We start from the raw sequence: 15904 nt of genomic DNA on the forward strand, positions 1-15904 counted from the left end.
TATTATGTAAAATCGAAACTACAACCGGGACCAAACGTCATATCGTGTTCTCGCGAGGTTTGACATACTCAATATCATATTTTATCGTAAATCATGCTCAAATTTGCCTTTTTTAATTTTAATTGAGCATTTTTATTGTTTTCACTATATTTTCAGTCTTAGCCTGTATTCTGTTTTTGTGACTTAAATTTAACAGACAAACGCGATCATGACGACATATAACAATCTCGCGATGCTTGCCGAGCTCTGCGAGCCTGCAAAATGTCAGATGACAATCGGGAAGTGGAAAGACGAACAAGTCCAACGATACGAAATCATTTAACGACGCGTGGCGGGTTTTTTCAGGCAGAGATTTAACCATTTGGTGATTTCTGATGATATTTTTACCATATAAACGAGAGCACTTTTACAACGGAGTCTCCTGAAAAGGTAAAAACAAAAAAATGGTAGGCTAACAAACAAGCTAGTTAGCAACGCTGGCTAACACATTATAGAGCTGCCTCGATAACCATTCACTCATGTGTCAAAACTGTACAAACAAGTGACGTCTTTGCTACTTTAGATCTTCTTTATAAGTGTATTATATCAATATCATGGGTGGTTTACATCAGCACAGTTCTAAAGTAAAAGTCATGTGGTTTCATGCTTGTTAGGCTTTAGTAATAGATGATGGTTGACATCAATGGGTTATTATAACTAGGAGAATCACTTTTAGTGTGTGAATGGGTAAGTGCGAAGCATATTGTAAAGTGCTTTGGGAGGTCTTCATTGACTTGAAAAGCGCTATAGAAATGCAGACCATTTACTTTGATGCTTACAAAAAGGGTATCTTCATACTGATCCTGCAGAAAATTTTCAAGTAAATATCGTGAGAGCAAGTGCATTCTAATACGATTCGTGTTCCATACGTGTGCTGTGTAATTGGTGAAAATGATCGCTATGTGTGGAATGCAGTGACGTATTTATATGGTAAATGGTCTGCATTTATATAGCGCTTTTCAAGTCAATGAAGACCTCCCAAAGCGCTTTACAATGTGCTTCACACTTACCCATTCACACACATTTACACACCAATAGGGAGTCAGCCATGCAAGGCACCGACCTGCTTATTGGGGGCATTAGGGATTCAGTGTCTTGCCCAAGGACACTTCGACGTACAACACGGAGGAGCCGGGAAACGAACCTGTGACGTTTTAATACATTAATATATCTTACTCCTTTTTCAATGGGATAGAACGAAAAGAAATGTTTTGAGCTAGCCTGAATATTGTCCAATGATTGAATAGAGTTGAAATCACTGGGAATAGTATAGTATTGCAATGTCTCAATGTCAAGGATGTCAATTTAAAACATATTTATTGTTTTCGTACTAATTATTGTGCGCAGTCTACAAAAAATGTTTTTTTTTTAAGTAGTGAGTTTTTCCTTGCCCTCATGTAGGTCTTAGATCAGGGGATCGTGTAATATTCAAAGCGGCGCTGCCACGAGCGGCTGCCTTTTCCAGCAGCTGCCCTATTGTTTTATTGTCTGCTCCTATCTTCGGTCTTTTTTCTTCCCATTTTGACAACTACACTATGGATTACTTCTATCCAATGGACATGGGTTTTGTATTCAAGGAATTTCAACTCCTTGCCCTGAAAAATTCTCGTGCCGACGTGATGAAGGGGCCTATCGTGGAAGAAAAGCCGGAGCTAGCGAAGCGGCTAGCGGCGTTATAAGTCTTCGGTACCATCCGTAATCATGGTAAATGCGAACTCACGACCACATAAGATCATCGAGTGCTGGTGGAAAACATCGAAGCGCACAGGGAGCGCAGTTGCTGTGTTTTGCGGAAACGTGGCTCACGTTTAGCATTCCGGACGCTAACGTGTAGCCACCCGGAGCAATCCGGCTTCAACGCCGCTAAACAGAGACACGAAAGCCGGGGGAATCGGAGAGGAGGCGGACTTGCTAACACGAGGTGGTGTATCCCTGGATTTTCACAAAGAAAAGTTTTCCATCTGCCGCAGGGATGTCGAATTTTTGGACTGGCGTGACGTCATCCACTTCGCTACAAGCACCCCTAGGGCATCATGTTCATCTGTTAATAAACAACGGGGTAGAGTGCTGGAAGTGTGAATTTCCCTACGGGGATGAATAAAGTATCTATCTATCTATCTATTAGTCTGTAATAGTCTGTGGTCTGTGCAGTCTTTTAAGACTTCTTGTGATTAAGGGCGTCTTAAACAGATATGACTTACGCCAAAGTAGTTCATTTGGTCTTAAATCACTTTATTCAAAGTATGCACAACGATTTAACTGAGATCTATCAAATACCATCAACCCGTTTTCAAATAATAGCCCATGTTTTCAATGTAATGAAAGTACTTAACTATAAAATAAAAATAATGTTAGATAATATAAGTTCGTGCTTGTACACTGGCCTAAATTGTATTTGCATCAAAACTTGCAACGATTGCATGATAGTCATGCCCTGAGAGGATTTCCTTCTGCTAATCGCGTCCTTATTCTTAATAATAGTCCCTATTGTTGATTGGTTACGGACATGCAACTCAGCAAGTGTAGCGATTCGGATTAATTATTTTCATTACTTGATATTTGCAATCATAGTGTCCATGTTTTTGCATCTCTCTATAGCATCGCTGCAAGCTTTGGGATCCAAAGCGAATAAAGATGCATAAAATTATAGTGTACTGCCGACTCGCACGGTTTTTACGAAGGACATCAGATTTCCACCTAAAAGTAGAGATAAGCCATTGTGGGAGGTAGGTCAGCTAGGTGCCCATCTGCATTGGCCGTGTTTCAAACCTATAGCAGAGCAGCTTTTTATATGAAGTCTATCAAAGCAGATGAGCATCCTCAGTATGTGAGAACAATACAAAATTTGAGTTTTATTATATTATAAGTTGCTGATGTCATATAGTGGGGAAAATACCTTAAAGAAGGCAGAACAAACATCTTATAAGGTGAGTACACTGAGGTACTAGTCACTAGTGTATCAGTGATTTAGAGGAATCAGTCCTAGTCTAGCACTTACTTCTGTGACTTTATAAAAACCTTCTGACCCAAACCAGCCTGCAACAATGACTTCCAGAAACCCAAAATATATTGCGTACTCAATGGACTGCAATATAGCTATACAAAGCACCAAATATTAATATATTCTGATGTACTTTTTGATGTATATTTTTTTTGCTGTCGCTAAAACACCACTACTTTTCCTATATGGCTCACTCAAGGCAGAAAATTCCATGTTGACATTCTGCCAAGTAATTCGTATAAATTAATTCGCCTAATATCTGTGTTTTTCCTTATTTTGGAGCTCGGTGTATACGATCCAAGACCATTCATCATGTCATTATTGCTCCTTTTTTTTTCCTTAAATATTTACGTTCAAGCATGCATTTGTCTATCTTTCTACCCTGGTCATATCCCTCAAGAGGGGTGACCGACAGCAAGACAAACACATTCACATCCATCCATTATCTGCACCGCTTATCCTCAGTAGGGTCAGTTTACCCCTGCCGCATCATACAGGTGCCCTGCCCATCCCTTAGAACGAGTCCAGACATCCCACTATTCTTTTACAACACCTCTCCACTCATTCCTATCACCAACAAGAGCTCTAGCTTCCACTATATTTAGACCTCTTTCCTGCAGTGCACTCATAACACCATCCATCCATGTCAATTGCGGCCTTCCTCTTGGTCTCCTCCCATTTACTTCTGCTCTGTAGACCCTCTTCAACATTCGCTCCTTATCCATCCTCTCTATGTGTCCAAACCAACCGAGCACCCTCTTGTTCCACGACTACTCCAGTTCTGTCTCTTACAATTTCATTTCTCAATCTATCCAGTCTTGTCACTCCGAACATACTCCTCAAACCCTTCATCTCAAAAACATTGAATTTCCTTCTCAAATCTGCATTTAGGCTCTAAGTCTCTGCACCATACAACACAGTCGGCACAATCACTCTCATACAGTCCCCTTTTAACATCCATAATCATACTCTTGTTGCTAATCACTCTTCTCAGAGCACCAAAACCTTCTTCCTTGATTCACTCTGCAATACCTAACACTCCATTCCACCAACTGCAGCTACATCACTATCAACTATCAAGTACCTAATGCCTTCAACTTCTTCCAGCACCTGTCCATGCAACCTTATTTCCAACGCCACATGAATACTTCATCTCACCTTACTCTTCCCAACATGAACACATAACTTACGCCAATCACGCACTCTTCCTGCATGGATTTGTGCTCTTTAGTAATACTTCTCATAAGACTTCTCATTCTTGTATATTTTTAACTCCTAGCTGACTCAAGTAGTCAGGTAACCCAAAGATGTAGCAATGTGATATCTGACTCCACCCTAATCAAGTCAGCATTATGAAAAACAACACAAAATAATTCTGGGGTAAGTTAGGTAAGCATGTGGGCTTCTTCTAATGACCTAATATCAACTAAAACTCCACCCACAAACGAGTTAGGACACTGTTCTCTTTTACCACGGAGGAAAAAAAACACTCTGATAAACGTGCTGTTATTCAAGTCTTAACCAAAACGTACTTCCACTTTCCCCCAGGCCGAGAACCATGCTAGCCACTCCTGTGGTTAGTTTTGCCCAATACAACGGCAATGTCACATCAGCACCTGGGAATACATCGACGTTCCCCACCTGGCTACCCGATTCCGGAGGTAACATCAGCAAGCCTCACAAATGCCTGCAAATTCTCTACGAAGATGCTGGAGAATCCAGGTAATCTGAAATTAACAGACAAGTTGCTGATAGCAGCAGTAATAATTGAATTTTTTGGTCCTTTTTAGGGTCCGTTTTTGGGACATCATTCTTCTCATACCGAACGTGGCCTTCTTTGTTTTCCTGATGTGGAAGCTACCGTCCGCGAGGGCAAAGATCCGGGTCACCTCGAGTCCCATCTTTATTACCTTTTACATTCTGGTAGGATTAAAAACTGAGTTGCTGGTGGAATCTTCAAAATGAAATTAGTTTAATGATGATGGTTGACATCAATGCGTTATTATAATAATAATAATAATAATTTCCTTTGTATTGTCATTCTTTGTAACAATGTACACAGAACGAAATGTCGATACACCTGACCCGTTGTAGCGAGCCGATGCAGCCGCAGCCAACAGAGGGCGCCGCCATTTTACCAATGTTATAAGTCTTAGGTATGACTCGGCCGAGGCGCGAACCAGCGACCTCCCAGTCTCAAAGCGGGCGCCCTACCATCTAGGCTACTGGGAAAATCACTATTAGTAATTAATAGATTGTACCCATCAAAAACATTATGGTTATACGAGGGGTCCTTGGTATATGGAGAACTTCTAGCCAACTTCGAATTTCATTTTAGCATCCTAGCTGGTGTTATTGGAGACAATAATCCAACTTTGATTATAATGGTATAACTTGTATCTTGAAAATGCCCCTTTGTGAAACGTTTGCCCAAAAAGGCATAAAATACAGTATTCTATCGCATAAACTTGCCGAGAGTAGCCATTCTTGTGTCTTTGTATTTATTGAGAACCACAGGCTTCGTTTCCACGGTGATCATCTTTTTGCTTCTCCCTTTAGCATCCATAAAGCATTGGGACCCATAGTACAAATAATACTGTGTTGTATCACACTTGTATTGTAAGCTTAGGAGTTTGTGTGCCTTCTTGGTATTCATTGACATTCGCAAGCTCCGTTTCAATGTTTATCATCTTTTTGCTTTACCTTTTAGCATCACTGTAAGATTTAGGATCCATAGGAAATCAATCCTTTACAAAAATAAAATGGTGTTATATTGCTGAATTCTGAATTAATGAATTACATTTGGCGTAATGTTTCATTTTTCAACTTATTGTGTACGAAAAGTAAACGACATTTCAATTACGGTGATTTCAAACTTCAATCCATTCATTTTTTAAAACGCTTATCCTCACTCGGATTTCAAACCTTTCTATTATAAACCAATGCAAAACAACTATTTTTGTCCGTGCTTTTCTGTTTTTTTGGTTGTCTTTTCTAATATGCTGTTTTTATGACCGTTTCAGGTATTTGTCGTAGCAGCAGTTGGAATCACTCGGGCCGTTGTATCAATGACCGTCAGTGCATCCAGCTCTGCCACCATCATCGACAAAGTAAGGGAAAAAAACAAAACATTGCAGTTCCACAAAGTTGCAAACCATAAACACGGAAACTTTAATTAACTGTTAATCAATTTCAAGTGGGTAGCTGAGTCGATATTATCCAATTGTGCAAGTGTGTGCACTTCCTTAACTGTAAATAAGAATGTACACGCTCCTAAAATAAAACGTTATCCATTTTTTTATTTTTTGTTGGGGATTTCTGTGCAAAGAAGTTCCAATACAAATAGGCACATCTAGAAATATAACCTGTTATTACAGAATTAAAACATTAGATAATGTCCTCAACATAACCTGAGTGAATGAAACTCTACTTATATATTGTGGATTTAAGAAGGACCAGATGGAATTCAGCCTCACTTGATTATTTTCCAATTCTTTTTACAACAATTCAAAGAGCTTGCCACATTTTGGAGGTTTCCTTTTTTCAATGCACATTTGGCCAGGAGGCCTAATGTGAGTCTGAGCATGACTTTGCAAGGCGTTGCATAAACAAGAAAAGACACACTGGCATTTTTTACATTCTGTACAATTTATCTGTTAGCGGTTATGTAAACGGTTATGTAAACTAATTGAAACTGACTGAACAAACAACAAGGCTTTATTTCAGCTTGTTTAGTTGCATTGTGTTTTGTGTTGGAAAATGGCAATTTATCTGCAGGGTATTCTTTTAATCTCTGTTGCTTGTGTCTTTTATTGTTTCTCCTCAAAAGGTATTATGGGAAATCACCCGCTTCTTCTTACTGGCCATTGAACTCAGTGTTGTCATTCTTGGACTGGCTTTTGGTTGGTTTGCTTTTCACTGTTGTTTCTTTTTGTATTTGATGTATTCTACATTTTGAAAAATTGTTGAAATAATGCTTTACAACCAAAAAATGTAAGTTATTTTGTGTACTTTTTATCCTTATAGGCCATCTAGAAAGTAATTCCAGTATAAAGAGGGTGCTGGCTATCACTACGGTTCTTTCACTGGCATACTCCATTACACAGGTAATTATAGAGGACAAAATTGATGGTAGAATCCCTTAATACATATCTTCTATTGGGTACAATATAGCGACCACGGATGGTGTGAAAATACAGACCCTGCCCCTACTTACGAACGAGACGATCGTTTGTAAGTTAAATTTGTTCGTAAGTTCCTTCAGTGCTATATTTTGTATGTTTAAGGTTTATATAAGTATGTTTTAGGCTTGTATAAGTAACCGGTATTGTTTTTTACTAAAAAATAAACATTTCATAAAATAATATGCTCTATAAAGATAAATAAAGTTGAGTTTAACACACTTTTGGGAGATGCGCTTCAAGAGGTCCTCCTCCGTGGTAAAAAGTGGCCGAAAATTAGCGTTCTGACCATTTTCTCAACCGCATCAAGCTTTCTTATTCCACTTTCATTCCAAAAGGAACGGGTCGCCTCTTCTTTAAGCTTTACACCAACCATATCGAATGGATGTACATGATCTGTGACAATAAAAACGTCAAAAAGTTTTTTGCGCGGTATAGAATGTTTACACACGAACTAGGAAGAGGAAGGGTATTTCTTCTCCAGGGTGGATGCTGGGTGAGCACTCACAGCGCCACAGTCGGTAGTGGCGGAGAGAAGCACTACAGTAATGTCCTATACTCGGGAAAAGTTCCACACAATACAAATTCTGACTTACAGCAATGTCCAGATATTTTTCCACATCCCGAATTTTTTATTTGAATCTATCGTTTTTCGTAAGTCAAATGGTCGTAAGTAGGGGAGCGTCTGTACCTTATTCGTTTAAATAAAACACAATTGATTCCAAAAAAGCAAAACAAATGTACTGTCTCATAAACATCATTTTAGGTTTAGAAATTTGTAATTGTAGAATTTGAGACATCCTTTGAAGAAGCTGACATGTTTGGTCACCATTTTGATATAATGGAAGCCCGAGTGACCCTTTAATGAAGGTAGGTTGTGCCAGTGGTGCTTTGAGCATTCTTACTAATTCTAGCTATCGGCTCTTTTCAGCCGCTTCAGATGTATCCAGATCAATTGGACTTTTGCTGTCGCTGGCCGGGATTGATACTGTCGCCAATTGAAATTTATCCTTGATCGCGCAAGAAAATATAGAATTTGTTTTCCGTACTAGGCAAAGCAGGGATCCTCTGGGCTTCTTTACCTTGTCTTCTTCCAATGTACATGCTTCAGCTCCATTCTTAACTACAATGACCTCTACTGATGTGTTAACATACACTGACACTTTAAATCACGGGTCTTGAACCCAATTGAGTTGGGGACCGCTGAAGCCAAAGAGACTGAAAGTGAGCAAAAGGCACCCTTTTTCTTTCAATTTCTTACCAGCCTTTCACAATCCAAGACTGAAAGAAGTTAAAAAGATTTTTTTTTAAATGAATAAAAAGTCAGGAGAAAAAAAAAATCGATCGATTTTCTCTTTAAAAAATTTTTTGTGTGTTTTACGGTTTGTTTTATATTTTGCTCCTTTTTATCGCTTCTTTTTCCGTGTCATTTTTTTCATTTTCATTGATTTTTTTTATTCTATTTCCTTTTTTTTTATTTTCAAAAGTAATAATGCGCTTCTTGGTCACTTTGAGTCTCTGTATTTTGTCTTCTTTCGTTGTTCTTTTAGCACTTGTTTTTGGTGGCACGACAGAACACCATGTCATCTATTGGGCAAATAATACACACTGTCCCTTTTAACTTTCATATTAAGGCAGGGCCCTTAGAGACCCCTGCTTTAACTTAAGTTACATATCCTTGTGTGAAAAGTGCAATACAAATAGGATGTACCATTTCTTGACCATAGAATATCCATATTTTAGGGCACGTTAGAGATCTATTATCCGGACAGTCACCTGTCAGCAGAGGACTTTAACATTTATGGACACGGAGGAAGACATTTCTGGTTGGCCAGCTCTTGTTTCTTCTTCTTGGTAAGTAATAAGTGGGGGGAAAAAAGCATTTCCTACACGACAACTTCATTCTCATCTAACTTTTATCTGTCCTAGGTGTACTCACTGATTGTCATCTTGCCTAAAACTCCAGTAAGGGAGAGGATATCCCTGCCATGTAAGATTGAATAGAGGAAGGGGTGGATGTGCACCAGCCCACAGAAGCACTTAGCGTATTTTTACGACCATTCTTCAATATATGCGGTGAGCCCTATCGTGCAGTGCCCCCTTTGTGTGATATAAAGCGGCAGAAGTAGCTAAAGACGCTATGAGGCTGTGTGGGTGCGTGCCCCAAGACTGGGGAGTCACAGGTTCAAGCCTTGGCAGAGTCATACCTAACACCACACCTGCTTGGTGCTCGTGTGGTTGTGTTCATAAGGCTAGCTTCACACTGCAGAGTTTAATGCCCAATTCCGATTTTAGGGAGAAATCGCTCACATTTTCAACTGGATACGACTTGTATGCGATCTCCTGTGACTTCTATGCATTTTCTGTTTGAACCCCACAAGTGTCCCGCATGTGCAGAAGAGGACCCGCGACGTCACACGCAATGCTTTCATTGTTCGCTGAAGTACTCATGGATGCTATCTATCAATTTGAAAGTTATTGTGCTACTGGAGGCGGAACAGAGTTGTACCCCCAAATATGAATTAAATCCAAAATCTCACTTTCCCTCCATTGAATGCTTTTCGTGTTTTCGTCCATAATATTGTGCTGAAGAAAATGGAAACTGAGCAGCTGCGAGTGAGTTAAAGATTAATGAATGGATGGTTCGCAAGTGGAGGAAGCTGAAAACAAACTCAGACAAGTTTTTATCCAAGTGTTTTGTTTTGCAATAAATACCAAACTCAGTTTTGCTCCTGTTATATTTTTAAATACTTTTAATTACTTGTCTGTGTTGTTGTAAGGCAGCCACAACAAAGGGCACCCGCGCCCTATTAAGCGATACACCCTTTGTTAAATACAGAAATAGAACCAGCTAAAAAGACTGCGCCTTTTACCATGGTGTGCCTCATGGTCGTGAAAATACGGTAATAAAGTGCTTGAGGGTCTGGTACAAGTTGTCCTTAGAAATGACAAAAGGTCTGTTTTGTTAAAGTGTGTTCATTAACCTTTTGTTTTGTTTATCTTTGGTATAGCCAAGAGGAGTTTTTATGTATATGCTGCCATCCTGTCCCTTCTGAACTTCTTCCAGGGGCTGGGGAGTGCCCTTTTATGTGCTGGCGTTATTGAAGGACTCTGGTCAGTATAATACTCCCTGGGTGGATTTTAAATCAAGTCTGAGGAACAGTAACGATACATTGTGAATTATTGGATGTCATCTGTGGATCACTAATTATATTTTATTTTAAAATACAGAGTAGATATCGAGTCAAGTCCTGTTTATTTGTGAAGCACTTAATTCCAAAGAGTCTCAATAGGTGTTGCAATAGCAAATAAGAAACAGATATTGTCAACATAAAATATGGGTTATTCATATGCTATAGAATAGATGTCAATAATATGGAAAGAACATTTTCTATCAGTGTCCCTCAACCTTTTTTTCATTGATATCCCCCTTGTGAAATATTTTGTAGTACTTTACTAAAGATCTTGTCATCAAAAACGTTTTTTCATATTAGAGGAGTATTTTTTTTTTTTTTTGCTTCTGTAGTATTTTATTTTGTTTTTAATGCATTCTTAATTGTTTTTTTTTGTGTAAAATGAACTGTTTGTTTACATTTATTTTCCATTATTTCTATCATTTTATATTGCGAAAAAGATAAAATAGGAATACTTAAAGTTTTCATTTACCAATGCTATCATTTAAAAATGAACAAAGTCCACGCAAACTTGCCTAGTTTAAGTATTATATTTTTAATTTTCCTATATTCCTAAAACTAGCAGCATAATAAAACATGTTATTTTAAAATAGAATATACTTTTATTATCATTGTTACAAAATGGGTTGAACATATTGTGACAACGAAATTGGACGTGGCACTCGAGTTACACAATTAACTGTAAGGATAAAAAAACTTTAAAAAGATAATTTACACAAGAATATTAACAATATTTACTTTGCTCTTTAGGAAAATAAAAACAAATGCTCTTAAAAGTAGTGTTTGTTGCAATAGAAAAATTCATTTTAAAATGATATACGAATTTTAGTTTTGTTTAAAAAGCATTTTCCTCTTTTTTATCTTGTTTATACTTTTATATTTTATTTTTTAAAAAGGACAGATATATAGAACGGAGAGAAATAAGTCTTTTTTTCCCCTGTCTATTTCCCCTCACACTTTTGTATCAATATTTTTATATTTACCCCATTTTCTGAAATGGAAAAGACAAAATAGTATAAAGACAAGAGAAAAAAAGATGAAATATTTTTTGTTTGTTTTTTAAAGACAGATTTTTGAAAATATTTTTGGGAGTTAAAATAAATACACATTTTATTTGATTATTTTCCATATTATTTCAGTGAGCTAAGTTAACATTGTAGAATAGAATATACCTTTATTGTCATTGTTATAACATTGGATATATTGTTATACATTTTAAAGGCAGAAATGATTGAAAACGAAAAATAATTATATTGTGTCAATGGAAAAAATGTGGGCTTATTTTAAATATTTTTTACTTATCTTCCTTTGGGACAATCCCGCCACCCTCCTTTTTAGCAGATGAATCCCTGACAATTTTGTTTTCTTTCTCTTTCAGCTGTGTGGACGTGACCACATTCCTCTACTTTTCCGCATTTTCCCCGCTCATCTATGTCACATTCTTAAAGGGATTCTTCGGGTACGTAACAATCGTAAGAAGCCTCCTGAAAGGAAAGTCGAGCCATATTTTTTTTTTTAAAGCCCTTATCCACAAGAAGTCTCAAAGGGCTGCACAGACTACCATTAAAAAATCCCCTGATCTGAAACTGACACGAGGGCAAGTATAAACTCAAAATTCACACTTCACTTCCTGCCTCCCCGCAGTTCGGAACCCAAGATCCTCTTCTCATACAAGTCCCAAATGGATGAAGCCGACGAAAGTGACGTTAATCTCCCGCCCACCCTGGCCTCCGCAATCGGCCGTCGAGAAATTGCAGAGCAAGGTTTGTACTATTCCTCCACCCAGTTTGACGGCGCTAGCAGCGGCGCGGGAGTTAGCGGAGCTTATCTGGACGACGTGGTTTCGGGCCCATTTGGAGTCGGCAGCATCAACAGCGTAGAAGCAGATAATTGGAGGCCTGTAAACATGTGATTTCTTTTGGTGTCATGCATTCAGTCGTGAATGTGTGTAAAAGGTGTGACAATTCAACAGAAAATGTACATTTAATGTGTTTCTATGAGACCAAGGCACATATGCAGAAAAAGGAACATTTTATATGCTCATCCTTTTCTCAGTGTGCCCTGCTGTTGTAGCGCCTCTCTCAAGCTGATTTCTTTCTTTTCTTTGTCCTCAGTGAGGAATATTTATATATATATATTTTTTTTTTTCTTTTTCCATTACCACAGTCTTAACTTTATTTCAGAGATACAGCGCCATTTGTACATTCCCACTGAAACGCTGTACAGTAGACTCCTGGGATACTATATTATTCTATACCGAAGTAAGGATCGTAACGTGAAATTGCTGAATAGCGAGGGACAATATCCTATAGTAATTTGTTCCGAATCTCTTCAGTACACGAGATAAAGAAATAAAATAACAAAATAAAATATAGTAAGTACTACTTAAGTGTATTATACACGCATATGTTTAAACAACAGTACAAATATATATAACTTTGTTGCAAAAATGAAATTTTATTTTCCTTTTGTGTGATATGAGTTAAACTGGTAGTGTGGAGTAAAAGGTGGATCTAGAAGGGGAAACAGCGGCATATTATAATACAAACTGATGTTAAAACTTGCACGTGCGAAGATTCCCTTGCTTTAATCTCCTACCTATTTTCATAATACTCCCAAATGTCGATTTGATTACAGCCAATCAACTTAGTTAGGGTTACTATCTGTGTGCCTTCTTGATAATTGCAAGCTTCGTTTCCATGATTGTTTTTGCTTCTTCCATTAGCATTACTACAAGTCTTGTACGCATAGCAATTAAATACAGAACAACCAATCCACGATTGTTTTGTCTGTAACTATTATTTATATATTTTTGAAGCGCTTCAGATTCCAAACTGAAAATTAGGAAAGGCATTGTGGGGTTCAGGCAAAAGCACATCTGGATCTTTTCAATGCCGTGACGCAAACCGATGGCAAACCAGCTTTTGATGACATCGACCAATAGCAGAACCTGAGAGAATAATAACCCATCATACAAACATTCCTTGTTTGTCGTATCGTGTATAAAATCTCCAAAAAGGGGCGGGGAGGATAATCTTATTCCACACATAAAGTGAGTACGCTGTATCCCGGGGTCTGCTGTAATATAATGTCTTAAATTGCCATTCCTTGTATAAATGAGGTATTTATCTTTTGAGCTCGTTGCTGTCGTGCTAACAAGTGAAAGTGTTGTGTGTTGCCGTGCAAAAAGACTGAAAGTACTTTATGTGGTTCCATTTGTAGTATTTTAAGTTTTGTGTCTTAGGATGCTGAACAAAACAAGTAGCACTGGTTCTTGACCTTTTTGTCAAATATTTTAGGGCTGGCATCACCAAGCTTTTTTAAACTGTGAGCTACGTTATTTTTTTGTTATTTGTTAGCTGAATGGCAAACCAATCTGATATGCCGTTCTAGAATATCACGTTATTACTATTTTATGACTATGCTGTGTTATTACCAGGTTGTCATTAGAATTTCAAAATTGGCTCGGTCAACCACTTAAACATCTGCTTTTTATAAGGGCACTGTCACTGTTTAAAAAGACATTATAATGTATTTAAAGACACGATCATGTCAATTATTTCTCATACCATTAGAAATTTAATTTTCGCGAAAATCACAATGACCCATCACTGGTGGGGTATTTGCAAAAGCGGTCCACGGGCCGCTCGGGTGTTCTTAGAAATCTACGCCTTGTTTTGCGACCACAAGTCAGATGTTGTAGTGGTTGAATCCATTTTAACCCTACAATAGTTATAAGCTGGTAATAACATAGTAAGAATCTGATATTATTTTACAAATGCATATCAAAGTGTTATCCCTTCGCGCCAATCGATGAGTGAAATGTAGCTTTCAGCTTCGAAAAGTATGGTGACTCTTGTTGTAACTCATTTAAGACACCTGTCTTAGTTCGTTTTCATTTAAGCTGGAAATGCCTCATTTACTCATTCTCATTACTACTTTTTTTTTTTCAAATAGACTGAAATATCCAATGCCTCATTTCCCCCCCACAAAACTGTTATGCGTGAAAATGTGAGCAGTCAATGTGAAAGGAGCTCAGTATTGTAATTATTATTTTCTGCTGTATGCTGAATGTATCCGTGGTGAATGACACAGAAAAATAGTACTTGCCCTTCTGCTGGTGCAACATTTTGTTCATTTAAAGCACTTTGTGTATTATTACTGCTCCATCGTTCTGCACATTGTCCTTAAAACCATTAAAATTGATTTCAAAATGTAAATTGTCAACTTCCTGCTTGGTTAAGTTAGACTGGAGTTATAAAATTAGTGCATTTTTCAAAAATCATTATTTTTTTTATGTAACTATTTAAACACGATTTTTTATAAGTATATAAAATAAACTTCATTCGTTGTCGTCAGAAGACTATTGGACTACATTAGCCATCATTTGCTCCTCCACATGAAACGGCACTGGTTTCCATGATTACAGCATTTTTTGTTTTATTTAAAAACGCAAACAAAAAACAAATGCTGTTCCTGTTATTAAAAAAACGACTTTTGGGGCATTTACACCTATGCCATATTTATGTAATAAATAAATTGCATTTGGACTTAGCTTCCGTGCTAAAAATAAATAGGCATCAGACTGTACAGGACTACATTACCCATCATTCTTTTCACCTACGTAACACCGAAGGGTCAGAATGATTCCATTAAACTATACAATATTTTAAATATATTCGAAATATAAAATCAAAAGTGACTTCTACAGCATTTTCAAGACAAGTTGTAATTACGAAAAATAACATCCACCCAACAACCAGTAAAACAGAAATACGCGAACAACATTTACGATGATGATAATTAAATATCGACCATATCTTTGTATTAAAAAATACATTGTTGGATTTGACTACCTGGCTAAAATAAATACGAAGGCAAACGACCATATAAGACTACATTACCCATTTTCATTTTCTCCTGACGTAACACGTAAATGTCAAAATGCGTCCCTTCAACCAATCAGCTTTAGGAATAGTGCCTGGCACAGTGACCTTGATTGGACCGTTTGATCCAGCGGCAGTGAGCCGCTGTCTTCCGAATAAATGTCTACCTGTCTAGAAAGAAAACTAAATTAAATAAAACTAAAACACACGAAATAAACTGGCAAGTGCTTCAGAAATGGGAGGAAATGGCAGCGCGAGGAGAAAAGTGTCGTTCGGCTTGGACGAAGAAGAGAAGGTCACCGTTATTGAAGGCGTCAAGGTAACCCGTCGACGTTATTTTCTTATCTCTAGCCTTTTTTTAAATTTTTTGTTCCCAATTTATCGAAGCGTTAATTAATTGGTGTTAACTCACGGAGCACCCGGTTCGGTATCTTCACATGAATCTGAACAGGACCCCAGCTGCTTGCTACTTGACACGGTTAAAAAATGACGCGGTAATAAAGAAAGTAAACATTGGCTTTTCACGCCACCGTCATTACGTCTTTAATTAAAGGGACATTATGTATTATTTTGTGCCTTTTCGTTGTTTTAACATTTCATTCC

The 15904-nt window shown here is 37.7% G+C and overlaps 2 protein-coding genes across 4 annotated transcripts in view; both read left to right on the top strand.

Annotated features, from left to right (window-relative positions):
* The first annotated feature begins 249 nt into the window (after window positions 1-249).
* tpra1 (transmembrane protein, adipocyte asscociated 1) lies at window positions 250-14635 on the top strand. Its single transcript, XM_088337903.1, has 11 exons — window positions 250-429; window positions 4589-4762; window positions 4831-4963; window positions 6064-6150; window positions 6870-6942; window positions 7067-7146; window positions 8965-9075; window positions 9151-9211; window positions 10233-10335; window positions 11794-11874; window positions 12060-14635. The coding sequence occupies exons 2-11, from the start codon at window positions 4599-4601 to the stop codon at window positions 12325-12327; spliced, it is 1161 nt and encodes a 386-aa protein (XP_088194029.1). The 5' UTR covers window positions 250-429; window positions 4589-4598; the 3' UTR covers window positions 12328-14635.
* A 757-nt stretch (window positions 14636-15392) lies between these two features.
* Window positions 15393-15904, top strand: part of chchd6b (coiled-coil-helix-coiled-coil-helix domain containing 6b) — a 75904-nt gene continuing 75392 nt past the window's right edge. For all 3 annotated transcript variants that reach the window (XM_088337905.1, XM_088337906.1, XM_088337904.1), the window contains exon 1: window positions 15393-15620. In XM_088337905.1, coding sequence (XP_088194031.1) covers window positions 15537-15620 — 84 coding nt within the window. In that variant the 5' untranslated portion in view covers window positions 15393-15536. The remainder of the gene's footprint in view (window positions 15621-15904) is intronic.

This window comes from Urocampus carinirostris, chromosome 6 (assembly GCF_059441175.1).
Source record: "Urocampus carinirostris isolate Australia breed hairy pipefish chromosome 6, RoL_Ucar_1.0, whole genome shotgun sequence".
Lineage (NCBI taxonomy): Eukaryota > Metazoa > Chordata > Actinopteri > Syngnathiformes > Syngnathidae > Urocampus > Urocampus carinirostris.

What these genes read in the sequence shown, in the direction of transcription:
- tpra1 (XM_088337903.1), top strand. Translation starts at nt 4,599, where the DNA reads ATGCTAGCCACTCCTGTGGTTAGTTTTGCCCAATACAACGGCAATGTC. An exon ending in CATTCTTGGACTGGCTTTTG is followed by an intron (nt 6,943 to 7,066) that starts GTTGGTTTGCTT and finishes TTATCCTTATAG; the next exon opens with GCCATCTAGAAAGTAATTCC. An exon ending in GGCGTTATTGAAGGACTCTG is followed by an intron (nt 10,336 to 11,793) that starts GTCAGTATAATA and finishes TTTCTCTTTCAG; the next exon opens with CTGTGTGGACGTGACCACAT.